Source organism: Vitis vinifera, chromosome 15, assembly GCF_030704535.1.
Source record: "Vitis vinifera cultivar Pinot Noir 40024 chromosome 15, ASM3070453v1".
NCBI lineage: Eukaryota > Viridiplantae > Streptophyta > Magnoliopsida > Vitales > Vitaceae > Vitis > Vitis vinifera.
Window position 1 is genome coordinate 18,598,493 of NC_081819.1, and position 20,720 is coordinate 18,619,212.

Here is a 20,720-nt window from a genome sequence, read left to right on the forward strand (position 1 = left end):
ACAATGGATGGATGTAGGTCAAAGCAAAGGCAAGGTGTGGGAAGTGAGCAAGGTACGACTCTGATCATAAGAAGATGTGTCACAGTCTCGAACTCCCTAAGTCAAATCTCTGATCCTAGGCTAATGGGCTCAATATCCCCCATGATAGGTCAAGCCTCAAAATCACAATGTGCAAGTGAAAAGACACCTCAAGTCGAAAGAACAACACATCATATCATAAAACATAAGCATATGTCCATAAAGAAAAAGACATCCAATGAGATAATCCGATGAGTACATCATGCAAAAGAAGGATAACAAAGACAATACTCAAGAATCGAGTTATAGTCTCTAAAAGTCAAAGCAAAACAAGACTAAACAAACAAAAACAAAAACAGTGACTGGTCCTGTCATCATATCTCTGGCCATAGAAGGGACAAAATCTGAGTGCCACCGCACCAAGGTAAGCCAGTCATGAGTCAATCGCCCAAGTCAATAAGATCAGGGACTACTGGTGAAGGGGCGTCTGCATGCATGGCCTGAGCTGGGGTAGAAATAAGAGACATATCAGACTGAGGATGCCCAAACGTCCCAGAATCAACAATGTCCTGTATGGCATGTCGTAGAGCAGTGCAACGATCAGTGTGATGTCCTACTGACTGGTGGTACGCACAATATAAATCAAGACAAAACTGTGGGGGCACAGGATCTGGAAGTGTCCTAGGAGCCAGAGGAGCCAAAAATCCCATGGCCTGGAACATCTCAAAAACTCTACTCAGGGGTGCGCTCAAATCTGAAAAGTGTCTCCGACATCGTCGATGGGAAGGAAATCGATCCTGAGGAACTGTAACGACCGGAGGGCCCCGAAGCCAGGATGGAGGTCGTGCCAGCGTAGCCAGTGAAATGGATGAGGAATGCTGCTGGAGTGGGCGAGACCGTGGATGTGAGGCACCCAAAGTAGCAGGTGTCGATGAAGTCAAGTGTGGCAATGAAGGCATCGCTACTCCTGGAGCTCCTCTCGATGACGATGGATGCCCTGACAAAATGAGCTCAATCCTCTCAACCCTCCGCGTCAAATCCACCATCATCTCATAAAGAGCAGTAAGAGTAATGGGTGTGATCTCGTCCGACATGGTGAACCTCAACTGAAGAAGTCTAATCTCAATGTGCTCTGTATCATAACCATCATACCATCAATATCTGCTCGGGGACCAGTCACGACACTAAAACTGTCCAAGACTCTAAAACAAACACATGCAAAAGACAAAACAAAGCAACACAAGATGCTACACAAGATAACAACACATAAAATGCATGATACGAAACAATGATAATAATAAAAAGAAGACATAAACACATACCCAAGAAAACAACAATATCACTAAGTGAAATGAGAGTACATCATGCGAAAAATAAGACAGTAAGGTCTACTCTCGAAACACAGGGTACGACTCGAATCACTAACTATAAAACAAGACTCAAATACAAAGTAAAGGAGAACAAAAACTCAAACAACCAACTAACAAGGTAGTCTCAAAATACACCAACAAGGTATCAAAGTGTCCTGTGAATATCAGTGCCCTGGGTGTCCAAAACGTGATGGTATAAGCTCGAAGGAGGAGGAACTGCATGTGTGGAATAGGCTGGAAAGAAAACAGCAGTCATATCTGGACCAAGATCAGTGTCTGTAGCTGATACAGGAAAACTAACCGCACCACTGTCAATAAGATCCTGTATGGTATGACGTAGAGAAGCACAATAATCAGTACGGTGGCCTGCCATATGGTGAAATGCACAGAACTCATGAGCACGAAAACGCGGAGGCAAGGTACTCGGGAGTGGCCTAGGGGCCAATGGTACTAAAAAACCAGTAGATCTGAGTCGCTCAAAAACTCTATCCAAATGCATCCCCAAATCAGAATAAGTCCTCTGACGTCGCCGATGGGGGCGAGACTGCTCATACTGTGGGATACTAGTCTGTGGACGCTGAAACTGAAATGAAGGTCGCACCGTGACAGTATGAGGATGCACAGAAGGGTACTGCTGAACTGAATGAGGATGACGATGCTGTAAGGGTGGGAAATCACTCTTGGATGTCTGCAGTGATCTCGCATAGGAATGATAACCAGGTCGTCGATGCTGAAAGTCTGCTGAAAATACGCCTCCATAGCTCTCAGATGATCCAACAACTCCCTTCCCCTCAGTATCTGAAGAAGGGATAATATCTGACCATAATCCTCTAGTATGCCATCATCTACATCGAACAAAGCCTGAACCAATGATCTGAAATCATGGAATGGGACTCCTGTCAGATGCCGAGCAAACCTAGGGTGCAAACTCCTCAAAAACATGCTCATCTGATCTTTCTCAGTAGGTCGCTCAATCATCTCCGCAGCCTTCTCCCTCCAGCGGGAGATAAAAGAAGAAACAGACTCATCTGATCCCTGTCTAAGAAACTCAAACTCTCTACGTGTAACACTCATATCACCACTGAAGGAATACTGTCTCAGAAACTCCTGTGCTAAGTCATCCCAAGTTCTCCGACGAGATGACTCTAATGAAGCGTACCATCTCTGTGTCATGCCGCTCAATGACAATGGGAACAAAGTGAGCAACTGTGCCTCATCTAGACCAAGGGCCCTCATAACCGTGCTATAAAGTCTGAGATGAATACGAGGACATCCAACACCCGTATATCTCTCTATATCAGGCATCCTGAAACCGACTGGCAAAGTGGCCACTGGCACATCGCCAGGGTCATCCCATGAAATCATCTCATCAGGATCTCTCATCTGTCCAATCCTCCGCTCGAGTCTGTCCATACGAGAACGAGGATCCTCAACAATGGTAACTGGTGTGACAATAGGTGGAACGACAGCAACCCGATCATGTGAAATAGTATGCAAAGTCTGCGTAGCTGGCATCTGAACGGGTATAACAGGTGGCATCACTATATCAAATGGTGTGTCCTCGAGCACTACATGCCTACTCGGCTGACTATCCATCCTCTAACTCAAACTGGTCAATGCCCCCTGAATCGAAACCATAGAAGCGATAAGCTAACCAATCGGAACTGACTGTGAATCCATCTATAGCAGCTCAACGATACGAATCAACCTCTATCCCACTCAACCCAGGGCACTGAACCAAGATTGGGACTACAAATAGACCCCTACAAAAGAACCCGAGCAAAATGACTCAAACACGACTCATGCAACGACACGAGATGTAACGAACAATGACCAATGCATGACACACTACAACCCAATACATGATAGGGTGCAATACACAATCATATGGTGACAATAAAAAATCTGGATGTACGATAGAAACTCTAGAGTCATAGGAGTGTCCAACATGAGATGACTACAAATATGACTAAAAAATTTCTATCGATGATCCAGAAAATGATCGAGGTGTGAAGAAAGTAAATGGGGTGTGAAGAACACTATCACGAGATCAATACTCAGTCTAGACCAAAAATATCCTTGATTCAACCTTCAACTCGAGCTCCATAAGAGACAAAATGATAAGGTGATCAAGGCGAATCTCTCGAAAAATGTGTGAATATGAAAATATGCCTTTCACCTTTCTGTAATGAAAATATGAGCATCGAGTCGAAAATCGAACCAAGGATCAAACAAAGAATATGGTACTGAGCCCATGATAGGTGTGCAGTATAAAAAGATGATCAATGAACATATCCCAAAGTATCGAGTGAGTGACAACAAAGTGAAGGGGTGTGTCGAGCCAAGAAATGAGAACAAAAAAAACCCTAGGGAGAAAACATGCTAAACTCGTCAAGTGAAAAACATAAACTAAGGCGACAAGACGAAAGGTGATCCAACCGATACTCAAACTCAAACCGATCTCCGAACACTCTCAACTGGAGACTAAAAAGAGGGAATGTCAAATCCGAAGTGTAACCACAGAGGCTCTAAAAGCCCTCAGATGCACCCACGTGTAGGGAGAGAGTCCTAATCGAAGGATCTACGACTCAACCTACAAGGTGAAGGTGGCTCTAAATGGATATGGGTGGACTTTAAAAGATCTCTAGCAGAAGCGATCATACCCTCCGGCGGTATGCAACCCTCTGCACGCCTCCGAAGAGACGGGGCGCTTCCATGCAAGGTGGTCATCACCTCCACACATGCACTACCTCGACATCCCAGGGGGTTTCCTATGGTGAAACCTCTCAAACTCTCAACACTCAATGGTCGACTAGAGTGCACAGTGAATGGTGTGGGTGCATCCGAAAACCCTAAGAAGCTAAAACAGGAGAGAAAACACACTGACCACACAAATATCCATGAAACCTAGCTCCGGGCTATACAGGTCTTCAATGATCGGACTCCTCCCGACATCAGTGTCGCTCTCCTCCAGAATGCTCCCGTACATCGATATAGCCCATCACTAGACCCTACTCCTAATCTCTGGCTCGGTCAGATAACAAGCACACAGAAGGTCTCACACTTGCAATAGTGAGAACCGAAATGAAGGAAATGACCAAGACCAAGAGAGTTGGAGGTAAGGGGATAGAAGTGCGGCCCACACGGATAGACAGCATGCAATCACACAAAGGAAGGGTAGTCATGCACCATACAGTCAAGCAGAGTACAGGATATATCACTCATGTCCACACAAAAAGCTACAACTATCAGGATGAATAGCGATATGAACATCATGCTCAAAAGACGATCGAGATAATATGCAAGTCAGAGAATCGACATGTCAAACTGAGTGATATACAGTGGTGAGTGTATGCATGTGAAGTGATCAGAATAATCATGGCAAAATCAGGATCAATGCACTAAGCAATACGAAATGATCAATCAATATAATCAGCATGTCAAAATCTCAAATGAATATATCAATGAAGCACAGAGAAAATAGCTATCTCGGAATCCTCTATCAATACGAATCAATCATCATAATCAGCATGTCAAATATCTCAAACAAATATATCAATGAAGCACAAAGAAAATCACTGTGTTAGAATCTCCAATCAAGATAATCAACCAATACAATCAATCATGTCAATGTCCCAAGTGAAAACTCAGGAACCCTCAATGTGCAATCAAGAAGTGAGTACCACTGATAAACTCATCAAACACCATATTTGCTTCATCTTAAGTTCAAGCTTGACCCTCTAAATAATCCCCAGTGGAGTCGCCATTTTGTGGACCCCGCATTTCGATCTATCTCAATGCGTTTCTCACTCGATGGCGAAACTCGATTTTTATTTGAAAAAATTGATTTTTATTGATTAAGAAAAATTGACTTGGAGTCGCCACTTATTTTTGTTTTATTTTTAAAGGGTAAACAAAATAAGAAAGAAAAACCCTAAGTGTGACTTCTTATTTTGGAAAAGGCGGTCCATGAAAAACCGAATCGGGTTCGGGGGTCAGGTTACTTATCGGGAAGGTACGGTAAAGACCGTAGCACCCCTCTAAGTCCCTAAAGTCGGGTCTCTACTAATAAAATGAAGCTGACGTGGCAATGATGAGGAAATCAATGAATACTCAGAGTGATCATGCACATATGAGAAACAGAACAATGCATAGAAGATGACTAGAGTGAAAGGGGGTACGTACCTGAGCAACGAGCCACCATGCGTTATCAAGAAATGGGGTTAGTGTACAATTAATGAATATAAAATATAGCCCGGGAGTCAGTAAACAGATAAAGAACTATCAACAGCACACATGGCATTTCACTCAAATTCAGTTTTATTTGATGAAAATTCATTTGATGTTGGGCCCCCACCAAAGCCCGTTTATTTTTGTATGAATTAATTTCGTAAATTCTATCACCAAGAATTACGAAAAATAAATTCACACTTATTTTAAAATATTTTGAAAATCAAAGAAAATTCGAAAGTGGCTCGCCAAAAAGAAAAAGGCGACCAAATTTGATTGAAAATGGGATTTTGAGTCCTAAAAACTCTAAGGATGAAAGCTTTGGAGACTTGAAGTTATTTAAAACCCGGAATTTAGGAAATTATTTACTAAATGAAGCTTGGGAAAATCTTTTTCAAAATCAAAGAGGATTCGAAATGAAAGATGACACGTGGGCCAAAAGGTGGCCATGCACATGCCACGGTGAAGATCAGATTCCTCTTATCCCATGCAAAGTCAACTCAGCGACTGGAAGCCATCCTTGATGATCTTGATCCAATTCCCAGACTATTTTCCTGTGGGTTCAGTACCCGTATACCTTTGAAAGCGAAACTGTGGGAACCGAAATTGGATAAGTTTCTTCTAGATGAACGGGGATCCGATGAATGCATTCCTTGTCGGGATCCTAGAAATAGAGATGACGGGTTCTATTCCAGGCCACAAGGTTTCTGGTCATGTAGCGACGCCGACCGGAGAGAGAAACTATGACAGCTGCCACCTGAACATCAAAATCTGCCCAGCTCAATGCCAAAATCTGCCCACATCTTTTCACCATACTCGACGCAAATTGGTCCATCAATGACCCAGGCTCCAATATAAGACGCTTTGAATATGTACCCGAGGTACCCAGTAGCTTCGTTTGCTTACTCCGTTGAAATGAGTTGAGTGAAATTAATGGGGTACACGGCTTGGACTTAATGCATGAGGTTGAAATTATTTTCTCCTCCTCCTGGGTTCCTTTAGCCGAAGCTGACTGTATCATCTCCATGAAGCTTTGGTTCTTTTGCCCAGATGGCTGAGAGGATGAGAGAGAGTTGTTTCGTCGGCGTCGTTCTCATCTACACAGTCATCATGATGATCGAACTCTTCATCTGGTGAGGGGTTCGATGTCTTCGGATTTGGCCAGTAGTAGCTGCAGCTGTGACTGCATTGAAGCTGAGGCACTCAGGAAATTCGATTCCGACGAGGTGAGATCCATTCTTGGATTTGTGATCCTGGGTTCCGGCGGCGCCGCAGACTGTGGATGCACCGCTCGGCATTGCAATGCTAACCTCAGCACCATTTGATAGACCAATATCCACCTCGACGGTAGGATCGCCAAGACCGTCGAAGATCTGCCTCGCCTTCATGAACTGGATGGTGAACATGCTGGGCTTAGATGTGTCTGAAAGTGGGCCATGGCTTAGCGACCCCTTATCCGGTGCTGGCTCGAAAGGGCATCGACCTCAGCAATAAAAACAACAACACGTCGAAACGGGGACACCATGATAGAAAAGGCTTTAAAGAATGATTAGCAGCACGAATCATGGAGATATATGCATATGAAGAGATGGGTTGAATGGTGAAGTTGGAAGATAGGTATGGGAGATAGGATGGGTATAGGATGAATAGATGGTATGTATGGGCATCTAATGAGTATGGGCATGGTGGAAATATGAGTAGGGACGTGAAAGATTTAATGGGTATAAATAGTGATGGGAAATGGGTTAGATATGAGTATAGAGATGATGGCCAGTGGGTATGAGATTAATGGGACAGGTGGTGGTATGGATCTTATGAGGAAGCCTGAGAAGGATCATGGGGGTCGTGTGCATGGGCTGTATGTACATGGGAGGATATAGGATGGTTGAAGGGAGGACCAATGGTGGAGGATGAATGGCATTGGGTCTTGTTCATAGATATGGACGGTTGAAAAAGTAGTGGGAGGGAAAACGGCCATGCAAATTGCAATTATGCATGTGGGCTCATGATTGAGAACAGGAATGCATCATGGTATTTCATGCCCTCCATCCACATTCCACTTTCTTCCAGGGACAGTCCCAAGCGTACAGGATCCAGAATTCTTCCCAGGTCACCTTTACTCTCCATTTCTCCAAGTTGGGATGCCTTCTTAAGATTGAGATCTGCTAGTTGCTAAGTCTCCATACTTCTCTGAATCTGAGGATAAAAACCGAGTGAAGAGAGAGACCCAGGTCCGTTTCAGTTTCCCTTGATTTATATCTCATTTTATCCACAGAGCTTTCATTCATCCCCCATAAAACTGCTATTCTATACTGCAATAGTCTCATCAACCCTGCGGACCATGAACTGCCAGACCCATCTTCAATCCAGTTTTTCATAATTTCATAGCCGGGAGCATATATGCAAGGAAAAAACAGAGGATCGAGAGGATAGCAACAAGAATTGAAAACAAGTCTTTTAACCAACATGTTGAATCCATTTCAATATTTTATCCATGGACCCGACAACAAATATATTATGGTGAGAAAGAAAAGTTCATCAGAAAAGGGAATAATGTGCCTCAAAATCTTTCAAATATCAAGGCCATAATCGCCAAACCAAAGGCAATCCAATAAACAAGATGAAAATCATGGAGGACGAAATATATATATATAAAGATGAAGAATGAACATATAAAGAAAAAAAAGCAGAGTAACCAAACCTGAAAGTTTCGTCTTCTTAGTATGTTCTTCCTCTCCTCAGATCCATGCTCTTCTCCTCAGCTAAAGCTCTCTCTGTTTCTTCCTTTCTTCTCCCTAAAGCTCTCTGCTCCTTTACACACTCTAACGGCCTGCTCCTAGAGCTCCTGCCAAAACAACCAAAACAAAAGCTCCTCTCCTCTCAAGTGTCTCTAAAAACTCCCTCCTCTCTGCCTGAAAAACCGTAACCAAAAGCACCACTCTCTTCTAGCTTACTCCCTCTCCCAGTCAAAGCTGCCCAAGCTTTTCTTTCTCAAAATATCTCTCCATTTTCTCTTCAGTTAACCCAAGAATGGCTTTTTTTCTTTCCTCCCTCTCCAGAATCCTTCCTCTCCAAAGAACCAAAAAAAAACCCTCTGCTCTCTTTTTCTTCCTCCCAAAAAGAACCAAACAAAAGCTCTCCCCCTGTCAAGATCTCTGCCGCCCCTTCTCTAATGGAAAAGCATCCTCTGAAAAGCACTCCACCTCCAGCACCCACCTGCAGCCCCAGGTACCGTCCCCACTACCATGCAGCTGGCAGCCAAAAGCACTCTCTCCTCTGCTCCCCTCAACGGTTTGTAGCCTTTTTCATATTCTCTGGACACGTGTCGCACACCCATTGGCTTCCCGAACCCATTATCTGATTCTTCAACAGCCAATGAAGAGGCAACACGTGGCCTCCTGAAGCTGCTCCACCTGGAAAAATTTGCTGCAGCAATTACCTCCCAAAATGGGGGTCTACAATATGACAAATAATGTTTTTATTTATTAAAGTTCCTGAAATTATGCAGTATAATTAATGAATAAAATTGCTGCCCTGTCAATTTACTATTTCATATACGTTGGGGACCAACATTCATTTCATTAAGCTTCCCTCAGCTTCCTCTCTGTCTCACCACTTGTTGTGTATTCTTGTTTTGTGCCTTATTTAAAAAATACCTTGTTTGTTTTTAAGAAAAAAAGTGTTTTATTTTTCATAACATAAAAATGTTTTAAAAAATAATTACCAAATAAGCCTTAACATATATATATATATATTTTGAAATGTTGATTTATCTCACTTGTGATCTCACTCCTTGTATATCTAGGGTTGAATGATACGTGTAAGGTAATTAAAATTGCGGGTCACGAGCTGAATTATGATTAAAAGGTAGTTGAAACCTTAGTTAAATATGATGGGGAATATGGGCTAAGTATGCTAGGAAAGATGGTAGTTTATATTATACAGACGGGTTCATTACAGACGGATATTTTGCATGTGTGTCTATGGAAATAGAAGATAAGGAAGGCACACAAAAAGATGACAAGATAAAAAGGGAAAAAGGGAGACTAGGAAGACACATGACAAGGAAGACAAATAGAAAAAAGAGGAAGGTAAGGAAGACAGGAAAAAATGACAAGACAAAGAATGAGCTTCTCATTCTGTCATGTTTTAACTTTTACCTAATCTTGGATCTGTTCCCACTCCAAGATGCTCCACCAACAGCCTTCTAGACAGTTATTGTAAAGGTTATATAAGCTGAAGTGAAAGCAGCTCGGAGATTGAGAAGCAATGGATTGCACACCACTTGTTTTTCTACTTCTTCTTCCTTGCTTTGTCTGGTTATGCTTCCATTTCCTCATCCTTGGCTCCACCCATCGGAAATTCTTCCAAGCCAGGCTTCCGCCGGGCCCCCGCCCTCTACCCATAATCGGGAACCTCCTTGAACTCGGGGACAAGCCCCACCAATCATTCACAACTCTTTCCAAAACGGTTTATGTTTTACTCTCATATATTGTAAAATAGGGAGATTATTAATGTTATTAGTATGATTAGATTAAGTTGATAATTTATTTTATTCATTCTGATTTAGGACTTTTATATTCTTCTAGAAACTCACCTTTTATTACAGATTTAATATCGTTAATCAATATATATAAGTATGAATAGTTATAAAAAAGCTAATAACTTTTAACAAGTATAAAGTAGACTTTAGGAAATAATAGTTTGAATGACTTTAAACTTAATTGAATTTTTTTTAAATCAAAAGCTCAAGCGCTCATATATGGATTCAAGTGTTATCGTTAGCTAGAGTGTTCGAAGGCTGAGTTGCCAAATTCTCCAATCTACAAAGTTTTATTTTTTATTTTTTCATATTTTGACAAACTCATTTTAGAAAATTGAGATTTTGAAAATAACCGATGTCTATTAAGATTTTAGTTTTGGATATGTTAGTAACCTAAAAGTCATTAATTGGTTCTAGTTCATGTATCCTCATAAGTACTTCTCTTTGCATTTTTTCGATACTCTTGAAGTTAGTTTATATTTCATTTTTAAATTTGTGAGAGAAATTTGCATCCCTCAAGAGGTTGAAAAGTTCATTAAGAATCATGGTGGTATACAAGATTAGATTGTTTAGGTAATAAGTTGAGCAACAATGACAAGGTAAATATACGTATCTATTCTTCAGATTGATTTATTTATTATTGTCAAGGTAAATTTAATTTTTATCATTAAATTTTAAAAGTAAAAAGGAACCAAGTTATCAATCATGATTTTCAATTTTTGTTTTTAAAATTTTATTTAGAAACAAAAATTGAAAATTGAAATGCAATTGAGGCATTCTAAACTATTTATTGAGATGTTGATACTAATAGCCTAAATACCATAGATCCATTTGGAATTTATTGTAAAATCTTTTTTAATCTCTATTGTTTCTATTAATAACATTCTTACTAGAAATATTTTTTTTGAAAACTAATTTAATATTGACAAAAAAAAAGTTTTGATAATGTTTTTGATGATATATTGAAAAAATAAAATTTTGATTTATATAAAAAGTATTCCAAATATAAAATATAATTTGTGAGATTTATACAAATTTATCAATGTCTGAGCTTTATTAGAAATCATATTTCAAACATTAACAAACACTTTTAATCACCCCAAAATCACTCCTAAACATATTTTTAAATACAAATATGATAAATATACTATGTTATAAATAATAAACTTTCTTTCTTCAAATACAACATATAAATATTTTTATTTTTTAAAAGTTTATATTTTAAAGGAATTTTGAGTCAACCTTCTATTATGTAATTGATTAGGATTCCAAGATTGCCAGCCTAGTTTGGAATCATTTTAGTGGGGTAAGGAAGATTAACAAATAAATTTCTATTAATTTACAAAATCACTGGCAAACCTTTATTAATTAATTAAGATGGGTTGCTCAGTTGCAAGAAGATTATCATTTAAAATATTTATTAATTAAGATATCTTAGCAGATGTGGTAGATTACTAGAACACCCTTGTTGACGACCGACAGTGTCTAGAGTTCTCGAACAATATAATATTTCATATTTAGTGAATTTTAACCCATCCCCTCTTATTAAGATTATAGAATGTTTTTGTGAATTATGACAAATACTAAGTATATAAATAATGATTTCAAATCCAAAGGTTAATTGTACTATAACAAAACCGAGTTTGGTTTTTTTAAGGGTGATAATGGAAAAGTTAACAAATAAACCATCCTTACTGCCATCAAGAAAGATATTTATCAATTACAAATCTTTATTTTTTAATTATATATTTATATTATATAGAGGTTTTTTTTTTTTTCCTTTGATGAGTCACTTTTAGGTGCCTTTACTTTGACAATTTGACTGGTCTAAATTATCCTTTTTATTAAATATTTTTAGGTCGTGAACAGATTCGATGGATGGAGTCAAATTGCTATTAGTCTTAAATACATTAGGGATACAAATTAAAGAGATGTTCAGTATAAGGAAGGGTAAAATTATTAAAAGTGTTGGGTTAAATAATATTGCTATAAACCCATACTTATTTAACACTAATTAATTTTCAAATGAGATAGTAAAAAATACGAGCATTAATTGATTTTCAAGTGAAATAGTTAAAGATTCGATTTAAGATTTAATACCCTAAACTAGAATTATTGATAATGGAGGTAGATGCTAATATAATTTTATATGAAAAAGGTAGATAAAGAATATGCTTCGATTAAGTAATATTGAAAAGGTAAAAGCAAAATTCTAAAAAAACATATATTTTTTTAATGGGTGATGTATAGTTGTATTTCCCTTAAAAAGGGAAATAATATACATGTATATGTATATTCTATAACGACCCGTTCCTGTAGATATTGTTCGCTTTGGATCCAAATGAGCCTTCACGGTTTTAAAACACATTTACAAGGTTAAGAAGAGTTCATACTTATATATCACTATGAACTTCCTCCTTATCCGACGTGGGATGTTACAAACACCTCCCATGCAGATACAACGTCCTTGTTGTGTCCAATGGGATTGTGGGTCAAACAGATGAACACCCATACGGGGCCAAACAAACCCCCACATCGAGGTTGGAGATCAACTCTGATACCATTCTGTTACGACTCGCTCCCAACTATGTAGATATTGTCTCATTTGGACCAAAAAGGGTCATTACGATTTTAAAACACGTTGACAAGGTTAAAAAGAGTCCATACTTATATAACGCCATAAACTTCTCCCTATTCGATGTAGGATGTCACAAAAAAATATATTTACATATACAATATTTTCCAATGCCTAAGTCAACACCTTGGCAACACACACATACTCCATTTAAAAAAAATAAAAAATCTAAAGCATACACAAACGATTTATATATTTATTTTCTAAATCTAAAATTTCTTTTCTTCAATTGATTTTGTTTTCTATTTAATTGAATTTTTCTACATTTTCCTATTTTCATCACAAATTAATTCACATTTATAAATTTCCAATCTTTTAATTTAAAAATTAATTTAACCAACCCTAATCTAGATTGAGATCTTCCAAAAAATATCTAAAGTTTTTAAAACTAATTAACGAATATAAAATATTAATTTATGAATTAAAATCTTATTTGAAAAATTGATCTTCAAATCTTAAACCTCTAAATCTTCAACCCTATATTATCAAATCTTTCTGATTTTTATGTAAAAGAGTTTTATAAATAGAAAATATAGAAAAAATCTAATTTATATTTAGGGATTTTAAATATGAAATAACTTTTTTACCCTTATTAAATTACTTTAATTAATTTATTAATTTTTAAATTATGATTTTACCCTAAATTGGTTAGACGCATTACATATTCCTAGTGCGGTCACGTTACCAATCGTTGACCTGTTTTCACCCCTCACATGTATATTCCTTGTGCGGTCACGTTTACCCAATCGTTTATCTGTTACCACCCCAATAATTATTATTATTTCTTTTCCTGGAGCGATGACGTTTTACCTAGTTTTGGATCTGTTCCCACTCCAAGATGCTCGATCGGCAGCCTTGGAAACAGTTATATTCTGAAGGTAGAAGGTATAAGCTGAAGTGCAAGCAGCTGAGAGATTGAAAAGCAATGGATTACACCCCACTTGTTCTTCTACTTCTTCTTCCTTCCTTTGTCTGGTTATGCTTCCATTTCCTCATCCTTGGCTCCACCCATCGGAAATCCTTCCAAGCCAGGCTTCCGCCGGGCCCCCGCCCTCTACCCATCATCGGGAACCTCCTTGAACTCGGGGACAAGCCCCACCATTCATTCACTACTCTTTCCAAAAAGTATGGCCCTTTGATGTCTCTCAAGCTAGGAAGCATCACCACCATAGTCATTTCCTCTCCAGAAACAGCCCAACAAGTGCTAAACAAAAAAGACCAAACCTTTTCCGGCAGGACAGTTCCCAATGCCATCCAAGTTGCCAGCCATCACCATTTTTCAATAGGGTTTTTACCAGCATCGGCTCATTGGCGGAACCTCAGGAAGATTTGCAGCATGCAGATATTTTCCTTGCAACGTGTTGACGCCTTCCATGGCCTGCGCCAAAAAGTTGTGCAACAACTTCTGGATCATGCTCATGAAAGTTGCAGCAGCGGTCGGGCAGTCGATATTGGCAGAGCAGCCTTCACAATCGCCCTCAACCTTTTATCGAACACTGTTTTCTCTGTTGATTTGGCTCACTATGATTCCAATTTGTCACAAGAGTTCAAGGAACTTATATGGAGTATACTGGTAGAAGTTGGAAAGCCTAATCTTGCAGACTTCTTTCCGGGCCTTAGATTGGTTGATCCACAAGGAATACATAAAAGGATGTCGGTTTATTTTAATAAACTGTTCGACGTTTTTGACAGTTTTATCAATCAAAGGTTACAGTTACGAGCTTCTTCCACAGACAACGATGTATTAGACGCCCTCCTCAATCTCAACAAACAGCATGACCATGAGTTGAGCTGCAATGATATCAGACATCTGCTTGTGGTAAGTATAGTATCGAATTTTTGTTGGGTCAATGGAAAGTTTAATACAAATACATCGATGGAGAAACATGAAATACACAGTTAAAACATAATATAAATCGATCGACTGAATAATAGAACATATTATAAAAAAATAGAAACAGATACATATTGGTCCCCAAAAATCCTGAGCTTACCATTCTTTGTATCTCCTCTTGAATCACAAGTCTTTGTAGTTTGTATAAGCTCATCCTTCTCTCATAATTTTTTCCTCTCATAACTTAAAATATTTATGAAGATATTCTTATTAGTTCTCTTATTCAAAGAAATATATTTCAATTAGGAATTTGATACACTCCCAATAATCTCGGTTCTAGTACTCTCTACTCTCTTTTTCAGTTCAATTTTATTCTAGTGCCTCCTCATATGACCATGGGTGTGAAATCATGTTGCCTTTTACACGGCATCGTTCATGTTTTCTGTGCTTCTTTCCTTTGTTTCTCAATAATAGACTCCATCAAATGACAATTCCAAGTTTCCGGAAATCATGATATCTATCTTCTCCAAATCTATCATATAAGAATTTTGGGTCAAAGTAGCTTTTGACGGAAACAAAAAATCAACTTTAGGCCTGTGTTGAAACAATTGTTCAAACTAACCTTCTTCTATTATTTATTTATTTTTAAATTAAAACTGCATTTCTTCCTTCTCTTCCACCCGTACACCCATTACCATTGACCCATCGCTGGCGACGTTGCTGTCGGTCACTCCGTCCCCCCTTCTTCGGTCGACTTCAACCATTTCTCCCTTCGCTTGTTTCCTTCTTTCCCTATTTCTCTTCTCTCTCTCCATCCTACCCATCATACCCATTTTTCCTTTCCTTCAACTTCGGCTGCTACTCATTGCCAACCAGCGATGTCATCCCATCCTTGCTGATGATGCCCACGGTTGCCGCCACCTAGACCCATACTTCCATCTTCAATTTTTATTTTTTAAATAACTTTTAAAATAATAATAATAATAATAATAATAAAAGATGCTGATGGGAGAGAAAGAGGTTTTTAATATTTTTTTTTAAATAATAATATTAAAAGATGCTGATGGAAGAGAAAGAGACCGTTTCGAACAAAAGATCCAAAAGAGTGCCAAAATCCACATTTGTTTGGTCAACGAGGTTATTTTTAACAAACTCATCATATAAAGCCGTGTGGGGCACAAAGCTTTGCAGTTTTTAACAAATGGGAAGCTTTTGTCCTTTTCTGGAAAGCTAGTACGGAGAAAGTGTCGGAAAAGAGCAGTGTCACTTCATAATTGATATGTAATTATTTTCTTCGTGTCCTGAAGTGCAGTGGAATATCAATATGAAGAACTTAATTAGTGAGCCTGGTACTGAGACTAAGCATGGCTTTTTTCAGTTAAAAGACTGCTAGTTTAGTTAATATATGTACTATTCTTTCTCAGGACCTATTTTCTGCGGGGACAGACACCACTTCGAGCACGATAGAGTGGGCAATGGCTGAGTTATTAAACAACCCTAAGGCAATGGCGAAAGCTCGAGATGAACTCAGTCAAGTCGTAGGCAAAGACAGGATAGTTGAAGAATCAGACATCTCAAAGCTCCCTTATCTACATGCAGTAGTGAAAGAAACCTTCAGGTTGCACCCACCCGCTCCATTCCTACTCCCCAGAAAGGCAGAAATGGACTCAGAAATTTTAGGTTATGCGGTGCCCAAGAATGCACAAGTCATCATCAATGTGTGGGCTATTGGCAGAGATTCGAAGACATGGTCGGACCCACATTCTTTTGGGCCCGAAAGGTTTTTGGAGTGTGATATTGATGTCAAGGGCCGAGATTTCCAACTCATTCCCTTCGGCGCTGGAAGAAGAATCTGTCCTGGATTGCTTTTAGGCCGTAGGATGGTGCACTTGGTGTTGGCTTCTCTTCTTCACTCCTTTGATTGGAAACTTGAAGGTGGTATGAAACCGGAAGACATGGACATGAGTGAGACGTTTGGGTTTTCAGTACGAAAAGCCCAACCCCTCCGGGTTGTTCCTATCAAACCGTGATTTATCTTCGGCTAAGGATCAACTCAGAGAAATTTGAAAAATCTCACATGGATCATTATATCATGAAGTAATTTCAAGCTTGCCTAAGCTTTGCTCTCTGTCTCACCACTGGTTTTGTTTATTCCTCAAATAAAGACAGTTCTGTTGAAATAATAATTCGTCTTAACAGAATTTTAGGAATTTGAGAAACATTAAAGTTTCTTATGTTAAATAGGACTTGTAGTTAAGTATCAATTGAAGTCATAATACAAGTATGATTAATTTATTATAATAACAAAAATATTATTAATACCCAATTATATGAGCTCCAACTCGAGCCATAAGATTGAGGAAGGTGAAAGGTCAAATCAAAGCTAAAATACTAGGTAATATGCAAAATAACAAAAAAAGTTTCAGTTTTATTGAAGTTATATAAATAATAACTTAATTCATCTTTAACTCCTAAAATTCACAAGTAAGAATTTTGATAATTGATGTATTAAGACACATGTCTTATTTATGTCTCATGATTTATGGATCTAATGAATGATGGTTATAAACAACGATGAAAATATTGGTAATTATGGATATATCGGTACTTCGATTTATGAATACAACGGTGGATATTTTGAAAAGAAAATATCAATAGACCTAAAATAGATCAAAATTCACGAAAATGTAAAAAAAAACCTTATAAAAATATAATTAAAAGTATAATAAACATTTTAAAGTTATTTTATTAAAGAATTAGATATACGTAGGATATGATTTATTATATTTAATAATAATATTGTATGTATCGATAAAAAATATATATTTTATAAATGTACATTTATTATTAAATTATATTAAATATTATTTCATAATAATATTGTGATATTTAATTATAATATGTCTAATTTTAAAATATATTTAATATTAAAATTATGATCCATTTAATTTAATTATATTAGGAAATATAAAATAAATGATAATACATGTACAATGTTTTAATATTTACTTAATCTATTAATGATATTAAAAATACTATGAAAAAAATTATGATGATAATTTTTATATTTTTTATAATCAATTAAATGAGATTTTTTTATTTAATTTGTTTTCTAAAATATTCTTTTAATATTTTATTTATATACTGACTTTTAATATGCATATGTTTGGTACATTGATATTTACAAAGGGCATAGTTGCCCTAATGGTAGACATATGTTATAGTATGAGGTTCAGTCCCCTTACTTGCAAACAATTGGAAGATATTTTTTGAGCTGCAAAAAATTAAAGGCAAATCACTTTGACTAGGGGCCCGTCCGCTTTGACTGGGGGAGGGAGCCTGAAGCATGGCGTGCAAAAAAAATTAAAGGTAAGGGCAAGCTTTGACAAATTGGAGCATTTTTCCCCCCGAAATATTGCTAAAAAATCGATGTTAAATTGCCGAAATAATGGCGATTTTCTGCCATGACAACTGATTAATTGGAAAAATCGGCGATTTATCGCCTCTAATCAATATATCAACGATTTTTTGACGATATTTACTGAATTTTTTCATCTTCGATATATCAACATGATATATTATGTTGAAGCCTTCCGATACATGATATATCGGTGATATATCACGATATTTTTATCCATGGTTACAATACAATGATCGATTCAAAAGAGTTTGAGGCACTATCAAAGGAGTAGAAATATTAGAAAGTGCTCTACCAGGTAGTACATGAATTCATATTTAAGAAAATCTTAGAGGTAGATATAATAAAATAGTCATGAGCTACTCTATAAAAATTATATAAAGTTAATGATTGAGCCAAGTGAATGAGGTTGCATACGTTAAGAGATGAATTCGAGTCTTTCTGCATGAATGACTTTAAATTAATCTATGACTATTTTGATTGGGGACAAACCATTGAAAACTAGATGTAGGTTAATGACAAGAAGCTTGATGAACACAAATTGTAGAAAAAGTTATACAATCTTTAAATGCAAAATTCGACTATGTCGTTGCAAAGATTGAAGAAGGAAAAACCTATTTACTCTCACAGTTGAAGGGTTGATGAGTTCATTGTATTTGCATGAACAATGAATGAATAAAAGAATTGACTCTACTAATTTGGAAAAAGTCTAGTAGAATTGAACATCTACAAGATGACGTAATAGCCAACAAAGCGGCAAAGGTTGTGATCAAGGTAGAGGTAGAGGAGGATACAACAACTTTAACAATAGAGATGGAGGTGGTGACAAAAATTATTCTAAAGGTAGAGGCAACATTCCTAGGCCTAAAAACAAGTCACACATATAATGTTTTAGATGCAAAAGGTATGAACATTATAAGTTAGAATGTCGAACGAAATTGCAAAGTGAATAAGCAAAGTAAGCAAACATCGTTGAGGTAAAGTAGAATTTAGTATTGGTTTTCAATGTAGCAACATCAAATGTAGACCACAAAGATGTTTGGTACCTTGATACAACATACAACAATCTCATGTGTAGTAAGAAATAATTATTTTCACAATTAGATGACTTAGTTAAAGGCAAATTTAATTTTGGAAACAAATCCAAAGTTTCGATCATGGCCAAAGGTAATATTAAAATACGTCCTAAAGATGGTATTCATGCTAGTATAGCAAATGTATTTTTTGCTCCAAATCTTTTTTAGAATTTGTTAAGCATAAGACAATTAATAAAAAATGACATCTTAATATCTCTAATAGAGTTTACATCCATAGTGATAAAAATAAGAAGATGATTGCAAACGTATAGATGACAAAGAATATGATATTTCCTATATTTCTTCAAGCAAAAACTTAATTCATTTTGAAGGCAATAATGAAAGATAACAATTGGCTTTGACATCTTTGTTTTAGTCATCTCAATTTTTGTTAGTCGAACTTATTGGTGCACAAGAGTATGGTCAAAAGATTAACAATGACTGATGTTCTAGATCATGTTTGTGAAGGGTTTCTACTTAGGAAATAACATAAGAACTCTTGTCTAATTGGAAGATCCAAAAGAGCTAAACAACCTTTGGAGTTGGTGCATACAAATATATGTGATCTTGGTAAGGTCTCTTGGTCACAACAAATATATTTTGTCCTTTATAATGATTTTATAAGAAAACTTAAATTTATTTGTTAAAAGAAAATTTGAGACTTTTAATAAGTTTAAAGAATTCAATTTTTGTTGAAAGACAGATTAGTTGCAATATTAAGATATTAAAATTGGATAGAGGAGAAGTATTCACTTCTAATGAATTTTATAATTATTGCAAAAGTTAGGGTATTTGGTGACAGCTGACAACTAACTATATTAACAAAATGATATAGCTGAAAGGAAGAATAAAACCGCTGTGGAGATAATAAGAGGCATGTTCAAGGCCAACACACTTCTAAAAGCTTTTTAGATAGAAGTTGTTAAATGTGCAGTGTTCTTGTCAAATAGGTGTCTTACAAAAGCAGCATTTGAAAGAACACTTGAGGAAACTGAAGTGGTCATAGGCCACAAGGAACAAACCAAAAAATGAATGAATAAACCAAAATTCATATTCCTCGAGAAGGTATGGAAGTTGACATAATTCGAGGCAATATGAAAGGTAAATGTATAATAAATCCTAAATTCAATATTATAATTATAATAAATATACTCATTATGCTTATGAATGTAGAAGTTCCACTAACATGTGAAAAGACAATTTAACTATGTTGAAAAGAAAGATTAAAAAGAATAAAATCATGTTCAATTTTATTTTTCTAAATTTCTCTATTTTTTTTTTAAAGAAATTGGTGAAAAACAATTTCTGTTATTCTTTATTTCACTTTATTTTTAAAAACTGAAAACAATAACAAAATAATATTATGAATTTTAAAATAGAAAATTGTTTTTTAATTACATGACCAAACAAACTCTTATTTATCAAACAAGTTATATAGGTCCACATAAATTTGATCCAAACAAGATTACGCTCAATCCTAACTTAGGAGAAATGTGTCAAGTTTGAGCCATATTGGCAATATTGACTAACAAAATTTGATACAAGAATTAAGGGTATAAATTGAGCTTATGAGCCTGAAGCCCAGTCTAAGCTTAC

The 20,720-nt window shown here is 36.8% G+C and overlaps 2 protein-coding genes across 2 annotated transcripts; one reads left to right on the top strand and one right to left on the bottom strand.

Moving 5' to 3' along the window:
• Positions 1 to 260: 260 nt before the first annotated feature.
• Positions 261 to 9,046, bottom strand: LOC109123996 (uncharacterized). The gene is made up of 2 exons (XM_059743224.1): positions 8,320 to 9,046; positions 261 to 1,150 (listed from the first exon to the last, which is right to left on the bottom strand). Exon 2 carries the CDS (start codon positions 1,110 to 1,112, stop codon positions 459 to 461), a length of 654 nt encoding a protein of 217 aa, XP_059599207.1. The 5' UTR covers positions 1,113 to 1,150; positions 8,320 to 9,046; the 3' UTR covers positions 261 to 458.
• Positions 9,047 to 13,659: 4,613 nt separating this feature from the next.
• On the top strand, positions 13,660 to 16,664 carry LOC100255672 (cytochrome P450 76T24). Its single transcript, XM_002271616.4, has 2 exons — positions 13,660 to 14,615; positions 16,055 to 16,664. Exons 1-2 carry the CDS (start codon positions 13,722 to 13,724, stop codon positions 16,658 to 16,660), a joined length of 1,500 nt encoding a protein of 499 aa, XP_002271652.1. The 5' UTR covers positions 13,660 to 13,721; the 3' UTR covers positions 16,661 to 16,664.
• Positions 16,665 to 20,720: the final 4,056 nt, after the last annotated feature.